The sequence below is a fragment of the Fistularia commersonii genome, chromosome 22 (genome assembly GCF_037954325.1).
Source record: "Fistularia commersonii isolate RoL2024-O1a breed Wild chromosome 22, RoL_Fcom_v1.0, whole genome shotgun sequence".
Classification (NCBI taxonomy): domain Eukaryota; kingdom Metazoa; phylum Chordata; class Actinopteri; order Syngnathiformes; family Fistulariidae; genus Fistularia; species Fistularia commersonii.
In genome coordinates, this window is record NC_141305.1 from 5082260 (window position 1) to 5092646 (window position 10387).

Consider the following 10387-nt stretch of genomic DNA (forward strand, 5'->3'; position numbering starts at 1 on the left):
TGCGTCTCCGTAAATAAATACGACGTAGCCCATTTTTCTTTGAAAATTCTACATTCTTTAACTACTTTTCTCTGTTTTGATAACGACATTTTGGCTAATGAGGGAGAAGCAGGGAGGTAGAGAACAGGGTAGAAACAATGTCGTAACAAGCAGCAGATGGCGCATTGATAACATCTGCTTATTGGTCTGTGTCAGTGATGCTGCTTGTCTTCTGCTCTGACCAAAATAGTGTGCCCCTTGCGTAAAATTCTTGAATTGCGTTTAATTTAAAAAAAAAAATCCTTGTCTTTTATGCATTTTTTCACTTTCAAATTATCCTGCGGGCCTGATCGAACCTCCTTGCGGGCCAGTTCCGGCCCGCGGGCCGTATGTTTGACACCCCTGCACTAAGGCATACAAGGACAGGGGCGTCACAAAGGATTCTAGGGGCCCATGACTGATGGGCATCTAATGAATTATAATACATACAAAAATATAATAAGACACTAAGAATCATGCTTATGCCAATGATGACAAATAAATATTATTTAGAATATTTGTTTAAATATCTTTGGGGGGCCCAGTAAGATTTCTCTTCAAATCCATGGCGGCGCCCCTGTATGTATTTGCACACGTAATTGATCCCAAGAACAACACATTTGTTACTTTTGACATTATGTGTGTATCCAACCATTTAAAATCCCTTATATGGTGTCGATTTTGATTTCAGAAAAACAGACTGACAACAAACGCACCTTTCACATGCTTCTGGGTTTATTCGTGAAACTCCGGAGAATCAAAATGGTCATTTAAAGCTCCGCTGAAGGTTCCCTTGTCTTGATTTCCTCCTCTTCCTCATTTTGTGGAACGTAGAATCCCACATACGGACACCACTTGGTGTTGAGACACACAAGTTTCTTCAACGTGGCGGTTTTGACTATGTTGAAGCCTGTCTCTCCCCCAAAGGTGCTGGGCTTCCAGTACACGGGAGAGCAGATGGGATTTCCCATCAGGCCTTTCAGAGAGAAGGGAGCCCCTATCTCTACCATGCTCTCACCAAATATGCTGTCTGGAAAGCTCTTCTCCAGCAACATGCCGGGGTAAAACTCCAAAGCGTCAATGTCGCCATAAAGCTCCTCCAAACCTCTGGCAATTTCCTCATCGTCTGTTTTGGAAAAGAAAACCCGTTGCCAGAGGAGTTAGCATAGCCATAACTGACTATCATGCAGAAAAAGCGATGAAATTCAGTCTGACTTTTAGAATTTGCTGCCTACCTGAGAATTCGTCGAAGGAGGTGTACGGCTTCAGGTTAAATTTCTTCCTGTATTCATTGAAGGGCTGAAGGCGCGCCGCCCTGGACTCTCTGATGACCAGTTCAGACACACTGAGCACAATTTCAGGGGAGTTTCGACCTCCCCCTACCTAAAAATGAAAAAGAAAAGAAAACATACCGTTACCACAGTGTTCAGATGAAGATCAGCATTCCCAGCCCTCCTCATTCACAGTCAATCAATCTCACTATTTGAAGAAAAAGCTCTGCCTATAAATAGCCACCTGTTTGTAATATACATTTGATTTAGGGACGGGCCAATTTTAGGTAGTATTTCAAATGGCTGAATTGAAAAACATAGCATAGCGTAGCATTGCCGTGGAGGTTCTCAATCATCCAGATCACGGGGAATTCTTGTTAAAATCTTGTTGCCGTGGCCACTGGACTTGAATTTATTCATTTGAAGATGTTTCACCCCTCAGTTCTGAAGAAGTACTGAAAAATTCAAGTCCAGGTGTCACGATTTGAAGATTTCAACAAGAATAGCATAGTGTAGCATAGCATAGCATTGCATAACATAGGTAGGTGTCGCTGCAGATTTAAAAATTATTTGATTATTTGAAAAAGACCATGCATATTCCGAGTCACCAGTATTTAAGATATATTTGATTCGGATAAGGGTGGGTTTAAGTAAGTATTTGAAATGGTTGAATTGAGAAAAATAGCATTAGCAATCATAGCATGGCATAGCATAGCATAGCAGGGTGTCATTTTACACTTATATAGCATTTATTTGAAAGAGACTGTGCGTAAAAAGTATATCATCGGCACCTAATAAAAAAGATAATTTAACACAATTTAAAAAAAAAGCCAGGAATTCAGACAGAAATGACCTAGATATCACAAAATAATTGGTTGAAAATGACGTGAAAATTAAAACAGAGCAACATTTCAGAAAATTGAAAGTCAAACTATTGATAAATGATGAGAAAAGCACACAATTATGCAGTTTGGCTTTTCAAGAAAACACACATTTTGGTAACAGTTTCATTTCCTCCTCATCTGTCGCCAGTAATCCTAATCTAATCCATTGTTAAAATTCCCCGCAAGCTGGTTCTGTCACCTGTCCCGCGATCTGACGAGAGAACGCGTCCACCAGCCTCTCCACCCCGTAGTGCGTGAGGACCGAGGTGTTGTAGAGAAACCGAGAGTAGGGGATTTCCTCTCCCTCGATGACGATGTTGTCGGGCATCAGCGGGTGCCAGTGGTAGAGCTGGCAGAACTCCGTGGAGATGCGGTTGGTGTACTGGAAATTGCTGTTGAAGAGCAGCAACGGGTCGAACTTGAGCTTCAGCAGGTAACCGCTCAGATGCTGCACGTATTCTTCGATTATTATTTTGATCATCTGTCCTGGGGGGGGGGAAACAAGGTTAGTCTCGAGGTCGCAGCTACATCAGGGATCAACTCTGAGCCCCTTTGCGTTTGCAATGGTGATGGACAGAATCGCCATGGAGTGTAATGTTTACAGATGATATTGTGATCTGTAGTGAAAGCAGGGAGCAAGCGTTGTATGTCCCCGAAAGGTGAGGAATGGAAGTTTCTAGCAGAAATACAGAATATATGAGCTGATGTTTGAACCGCCTGGGGGAAGACCAGGGAGGAGATTTATGGATGGAATCCCATTGGTCATGAAGTTAGTTGGTGTGAGAGCAGAAGATACAGAAAATAGGGTTATATGGAGGAAGGGGACTGGCTGCGGCGACCCCTGAAGAAGAAGGAGAAGAAGAAGACCACAACCATATGTGACTGGATGTTTGTCCATGGTCTGTACGCTACGGTAGGCTACTTTGACTTCTTGAGACTCTTTACCAGTGATGATTAGCCTGGCGGTCTGGAAGAGCTGCTCATCGTCCCAGCTGGGATGCTCCGCCTTCAGGATGTCACATATCCGATTATGTTCCCTCAGCCATATAGTGGCGTACATGGAGAGACTCGGAAGGATGCTGAAAAACTCTTGGCCGAGGGCCAGTTGCTGGTGCGCGGGGATATCGTCCGGGTACATCATGTGCACGGGGGTGTCGGACACGGAGGGCGGGTACATCTCGCCATTCACCAGCTGTGGACGATCGAAAGAGAAGGGACGGAAGGAAGAGTCAGGGAATGGAACGTTCGGAAGGACCGGCCGAGATATTCGACTAATATGAGTTATTGTCTCTAACTGCATAAGGAATGCAGACTGTTTTAATACCTGATATTTCATCTTTCCATCTTTGTGAAGACGAAGATGCAACTGCCGGTCGAGTTCGATCCCGTATATATTGCTTGAATCCACCTGCGGATGAAGACGTACCCTGAATGCTTCTGGGAGCTGAGCTTGAACTTACGGAGACTGGGTGAAGTATAATTTTGAAAGTTCGGGTAAAAGTTCAATTGCAATGATACACGTGCAAGGCCGAAGTCTGGATTCAGGTAGCAATATTTAGTTATGTGACATGTATGCCCGGGGATTCGCAAGAGCTTTGTCTCACCCCGTGGCCCAAGCCCTTGGTAAAGCCGCCTGGGTTGTTGTAGTCGGTGTGAAAGAACTGGTGGGTGAAATACTGAGCCATGAAGGCGAACATCAGGTTGGTCCCCTGTGGGTCCGGTCGGAATTTCCGTCTCCTGAAAAAGCGCTCGGCCAACACCTTTGGATCGGGGAGGACGGCTCTCCCTGCGGCGAGACGTTCTCTTCGTCACCCGACGGCTTTCACAAGTGGGTACGCTCAGGACAGCTGAGGGGGCTCACCTTTGGTTCCCATCGGCAGGGGACAATCCTTGGGAACGGGAGGTAAGATTCGTGTGTAGTAGGAGGTGTTGTAGTAAGACTCCCAGCTAAGGTATCCATACTTGAGATTGTAGGTTGGAGGGCTTGGAATGAGGTCAGATCTGACTATGGGGTGATAAAACACAAGTGACAATCTTAATTTGGGGAATTCTGAGAAACAGCAGAGATGTCAAGGACTGATTGTTTTTCAAAGCTGGAGGCTTAGCGCCAATCATCGGCGATATCGAGGTTAACTAAAGACGAACAAGTCGGAATTATCCGACGCATTTCACGCCTGCACCTACCTGTCAGTACCAGTTTCATAAAGACATCTCGCAGGAAAGAGGTATTGATGAGATCCCAGATCCACTGGAAGTGTGTGAGGAGGTAGTGGGACACCACGGGACTGGGTCTGAACATGAGCCCGAGCCAGGACCAGAACTCAGCTGAAGACATGTACCAGGAGACAAGTGACATACTTAGACCTGTTTTTACGGCTGCTCGTAGGCCTAGAATTGACAAAGATCTTCATGAAGCATCGCTTTGGCCTCAAAATCTACAATTTCAGGCTTTTTCCTGAGACCTGCTTGTGAAAAGACTTATGATTAACTTGTGATGTGTGAAACAATGACCTGGTACGGCCTCGGGTAAATTGTGATGTTGAAAAAGATCATTTGAAAATAAAAAAAAAAAAAAACATGACCAATAACAAGCAAGCAAAAGCAGATAAATTCACCGCTATCTGCTTTCCTGTGACAATTTTCCTTTTCCTTCTGTAGGTTTTTTTTTTTTTTTTTTTTTTAGTTCAAATTTCTTATCTAACACCAGCAGAAAAACAAAACTAACATCATTGTATCGATGTAAAAAAAAAAAAAAAACTTTCAGAATCTTTTACTCGCCTCGTAAAGTCACCATGGAAATAATATATCGCCGTTTTACTCACGAATAGTGCAGTTTTCCCCATAGAAGCCCGTGTGAGTGCAGTCACATTCGTAGCCGTCAGCGCCGTATCTCACACAGACCCCCGAGTTCTGGCAGGGGTAGTAGCAACAAGGGTTCACTGCAAACAAGGCCGCCGGGTCAGTTTTGTTCATGTTTTTACCTTGGTAATAGCATTCTTGCATGGAGGAGATTTAAGTAAACGGTCAAGGTGAGACTACTTGAGTGCATTAAGTGGCATTTTAATTAAGGAAGAAATAGAAATCACGGCTAACAACCCTTTCTCATTTGACTTCATCCTCAAAAAGGAAGATTTAAATTTTGATTGAATTGAAATGAATGGAATGATTTGAATTAGATAGCAAAGGAATCCACAAATAAAAAGACATAATTCGAGGAAGCGACAACAAGAATAATAATAGACAACAGAATGGAGAAAAAAAAATGATGTAATGAACTGTTATTATAAAATATCGACTCGGTAGGGACCCTTAGCCCGGACAAAACAAGCCAACATCTGGCTTCAACCTTAATAATAGTGAGAAAAATTGAGAAGGGAGAAATCAGACTTTTGTGTAATTGGATCATAGTGATCTGGTCGCAGGTGCCGGTAGGGTTTCCCTTGATAGATTTTTTTTTTTTTTTTAAATAGTCCTACACAGGCTTTTTGACCTTCTCGTCACAGGAAAGAACTATAACTTGAACACAGTTTCCTGAGTCGCAATCTAATGCCAGTTAGATTATGACACCACTCTTCCAAATAAGCTGTGAATGAGGGGATAGATAAGAGTGAAAGTGGAAGTTGCAGGAAGTCAATGTTCAAGTCGTTGCTATCGGAGATTAATAAAGAAAAATAAAATCTTTACTAAACTGCTGCCAACTTTCTGCCTCTTTCCTCCAACATCTATATCCCCACTACACCCCTTTCTTTCACTTGGGGAATTATGTGAAATTTACTTTATTGACTTTGTAAAATTCAGTTGTAGAATATGGTTAAGAAGCTCAGAAGGAAAGGGGACGAAAAGTGAATTAAAATAGACCAACATCAATAATAATAATAACAACAATAATGATAATGACAATAATAATAATAATAACAACAACAATAATAATAATAATAATAATAATAATAATAATAATAATAATGCATAGTATGGTATATTCTGTTAAAGTACAGTATAATGTAGTAAATTTGTTGTTTTATATGGATAAACAATTGCAATCACCACACATTTAACTGAAAAACTAACATTGTATATTGTAAATTTATTTATCTAATACATTGTATGTTCATATAACGTTTAGGAAGAAATATTTTGTCTTTTTTTTTTTTTTTTTAAGTAAAAACTGTTCTTAAAAGATCAACGTGAATGTCACATCTACAGGATGTGGTCATTTGGAGTCTTCAAATGTGCCTGATGGGGCCGCGAAAGGAGATGCATATCATTTGCGAAGGCAGGAATTTAACAAATGTTTTCACCGCTCGTCTGCAGCTTTCGTCCAAGCCGTCGAGCCGTCATTTCAGTCGAGCTTGAAATAAACCGAGATCATTGTTTATCCGTGAAGAACCAATGGATGAGACGGAGTAACTCGGTTAACCTTGACCGACTAATGGGAAGGTGACAACATTGACGCCAGACCAGAAATAACTAGGATCTCACCAGCACCCAAGGAGTTCTCCAGCAGGAGGAAGATGATGAGCACCAAGACCAGCAAGATGTTTAACCCTGGGGAGACAAAAAAAAAAAACGAAAAAAACAGAAAACAGAAAAAAAAACACAAAAAACACAAAAAAAACAGAAAAAAAAACCAGAAAAAATACAAGACAGGGCGAAGTTTTAGAATTTTCAATTAGCTTTCATTTACCGAAAGTGTTTTACCGAATGCTTACCTCTCATGATTTCCACATATGGAGAATGAATAGCATTTAATTTGCAGTTCTGGTTGATCTGCTTTAAACCTTATGCCCTGCGTTAAATAGAAAAAATATATACAGGAAGGCCTGATAGGTGGAGATAATGGGCGGTTACCCGTTCTCCACATCCTGGATGTAAGAGGCGAGAAAAGGAGGCGGGGGATTAAACCTCCTCGTAATTATAACAATTTATATACGAATATTGTCGAAGCACATTAAATTAATGGTGCTTGCTGATTCATTTGCATGCAGCGTTGTTATATAACAGCCTTAATACAGGTGCATTGTGGGCATTTTTAGGAAGATTTTACTGCCACCTGCTGGTGAACTATACTACAAGTTATTGTGGGGGCTTTATTTTTCATTTTGTTTACATTTTTTGAATTTAAACAGCCAACTTAAGACTATAAACCACCCCCCACAATGAGAAGCGTATATTTTCAAGATGTTACAACTGCATGCTGTGACATCTTTGTCCTCAGGAAATCATTTATATCCCCATGTGTTGCCGATACACCAGCCATATTCCTTATTTTTTTTTCAAGGGACTGGTTTCTCCAGTTTTAAGCCCAACCAGCTTGATGTGATTTTCAGAGCGATTTTTTTTTTTTTTTTTTTTGAAGCTTAGTTTTCATCTCGGAAGCCAAACCTGAGTTTTTTTGGCCGTTGAAGTAAATCTCCTGCATAATTCTCCACACACTGTAGCAATTTCAGGACTAGTTTGTTTGCTGTGTCCTTGCATAGACAAGTTCAGTTTTTTTTTGTTTTTTTTTATTGTAACCGATGCGAAATCCCCTGATTGAATTTATTTTGCTTTATTGATTTTGTATGTTTGAGTTCAAACGGGGTCAGTGTAAAAAAAATAATCACTCGGCTACCCGAGCGCGAGCTGCGGGTCCTAAACGCTTTATTTAAATTGCGACTTGTGCAAAAACCCATCCAGTCCTTAGAGCCCCTTATTAAACATCAGGCCTTCCTATCCTTTAGCCTCAGAAGTGATTGGATTTCCTTTAACCTGTCCACTTTCAAGGGGGGAGCCAAGAAAATTTCAGCCTTGCGTACCTATTTTAATCCAATAGACATGAAACATTCACTCTCTTCATGTCATATAGACATACTTTCGTTCAATCCTTCATTCACACAACATATAGAGACATGCACGCATTCACTCATTCATACTTTACATGGATACTTCTAATCATTCACACTATCATTCATGTCATAGACATACAACCATTCACCCTCTAATTCACATGTTCTATAGACATCCATTCACTCTCATTCCCATCTTATAAAGACAAACATGCATTCACTCACTCACTCACTCATCCATTGTTCAGAGATATACAACCATTCACTCACTCATTCACGTCATATACAGACTTACAACATTCCCTCTCATTCATTTCGTACGGACATACCAACGTTCACCCCTTCATTCCAACATCATTTAGAGACATATAACCCTTCCCTCTCACTCACTCATTCACGCTTCATATAGAAGCCGCTCAGACTTTCATTTACACATCATTCACTCTCGCTCATGTCAGATAGACATACATGCATTCACTCCCATTCAAAGGTCTGAGCAATGTGGGGTCTCCTACTTGATGTTTTTGGACTGTGGGAGGAAATCCACGCTGACATGAGGAGAACATGGAGACTCCAGACAGAAATGCCCCCCCCCCCTCCCCCGCCCGTCGGAGTCCAATCGGGAACCTTCTTGCTGTGAGTCGGAAGCATTGAGTCACCCATGAGCTGCCAAGATAGACTAAAATCACAATTCAATAATGATCCAGACTCCAGTTTCAGTATGATGCAACTGGAATACACACAGGGTAAAAAAAAAAACACACAGATTAGCAGAGACTCAGCCACTCTTTATGATCTGGTTTTGCCTGTCACAATGGTCCCCTGTTTGCAAGTTATTTTATTTACTCACAGATAACACACATTAAATCATTTCTAGTATCCTGCAAAATAATGAGCTGCGCCCTTCCCTCAATCTTCCAAAACAAAAGCATGTGCTCCTGCAGGCAGAGCCAGGCAGCTCAAGATCTTTATGATAGGAGGAGGTGGTGTTCCCTTGTTTTTGTTTTATATTTTTCTTACTTTTCCTCTCACGTGACATCACGACACCGGAGACCTGTCCTCTTATTAAATTTTTTTAGCCCGCTATAACACAGTATATCGTAATGTTTAAATGTGTTTAAATAATGCAAAGCTCTTGAACGCTCGCCCACTCTGTTAAGCGTGAATACACACACACACCGAGAGTATTTTAAAGCTATCACATTAATAGAAACCTATTTCAAATTGAGCATGTTTCTTTTTCTTCCCCCTTGTTTCAATACTGTATTCACAGAGAATAGATTTGTGAGCATCCATTAATCAGCTGACTCGCTCGCTTCGGCCCCGAAACTGCATCACAATTACAATTCTACTCATGCCTGCTTTGATTGATATGAAAAAAAAAAAAAAAGAGAAAAGAAACGCATCAGGAACTAATTATCGAATCATCGTTCCCCGCTGCACAAGTGCCTTTTAAAGGACTTCTATCTGCGCAAAGCTTGTAGACATCAAGCTGGTTGCCATGGCGCTACTGGCGCAGGCCCACTGCTTCCTATAGCATTCCTGGTAATTGAGATCAGATGCTCCTCTGAGTGGAACCTGGTCCGAGAGTAACCTGGAAGCATTTATTTTATGGAGAAGATGTTTAGTTAAGCCGTGCTCCTGCTCCAGAGCCGCCCGGGTCCGGCTCTGGTGATGAATATGACTGGTGAAAGCACTGAAGGCAGGTTCCTGACTTTTTTTTTTCCTTCCTCTGGATCGGGTTACGCATGAGCAGACTTCCTGTCCGGTGAAGAAAACCGGCTAATCCGAGTGATGGAGCGCCAGCGGGGGTAGGTCGAGGGCATCGTGTGTTATCTCAGATGGGTTTTCTGACAACCGTACGGCGGTGGGTCTTTCAAACAGCCCTTCAGGTACCGTTCAGTTGATTGTAGAGGAGGACGGACCTCCTCTGGAGTCAGCTGGTGGTCTGGCGATACCCCATCGCACCGCCCGTTTACACAAACAACGGCTCAAATAGCAGGCACGAGTGGGTGATAGCTTCACGTCGTACCCTTGAAGGACATCCAGGTGCCATTTGAGTTCAGCTGTATTTGACCGCTGAGATATTTGAGCCGATTTAGAATGCGGGTCGGGAGTCACGGAAGGTCGGCGGCAACTGGATGTGGATACAAATCCCAGTGGTGCCTTTAAGGTTTATGCAAAAGTGCGGCTATTACATGATTGCTGTCACGTCTGGTAGCAGGAGACATGAAGAAGATGCGAAATGTCACAAGATATTGACTTTTAATTTGCATGTTTTATTGTTTTGAAATACGTTTTTGAGTTGACACTTTTCAGGTGGCGTTCAGAGCTGTTACTAAGATTACATGCCGGCCAAATTTGCACGGAAAAGGGTCCTAGCTTAGAG

The 10387-nt window shown here is 42.0% G+C and overlaps 1 protein-coding gene across 1 annotated transcript; it reads right to left on the minus strand.

Moving 5' to 3' along the window:
* Window positions 1–745: 745 nt before the first annotated feature.
* Window positions 746–7387, minus strand: ptgs1 (prostaglandin-endoperoxide synthase 1). The gene is made up of 11 exons (XM_086169444.1): window positions 6883–7387; window positions 6653–6718; window positions 4996–5112; window positions 4358–4498; window positions 4035–4178; window positions 3778–3959; window positions 3498–3581; window positions 3119–3365; window positions 2373–2659; window positions 1254–1401; window positions 746–1144 (listed from the first exon to the last, which is right to left on the minus strand). Exons 1-11 carry the CDS (start codon window positions 6887–6889, stop codon window positions 789–791), a joined length of 1779 nt encoding a protein of 592 aa, XP_086025570.1. The 5' UTR covers window positions 6890–7387; the 3' UTR covers window positions 746–788.
* Window positions 7388–10387: the final 3000 nt, after the last annotated feature.

Coding starts and splice junctions, on each gene's coding strand:
- ptgs1 (XM_086169444.1), bottom strand. Junction 4,499..4,995: donor TGGGGAAAACTGCACTATTC/GTGAGTAAAACG, acceptor ACATGTCTTCAG/CTGAGTTCTGGTCCTGGCTC. Junction 2,660..3,118: donor CGCCAGGCTAATCATCACTG/GTAAAGAGTCTC, acceptor CCCCCCCCCCAG/GACAGATGATCAAAATAATA.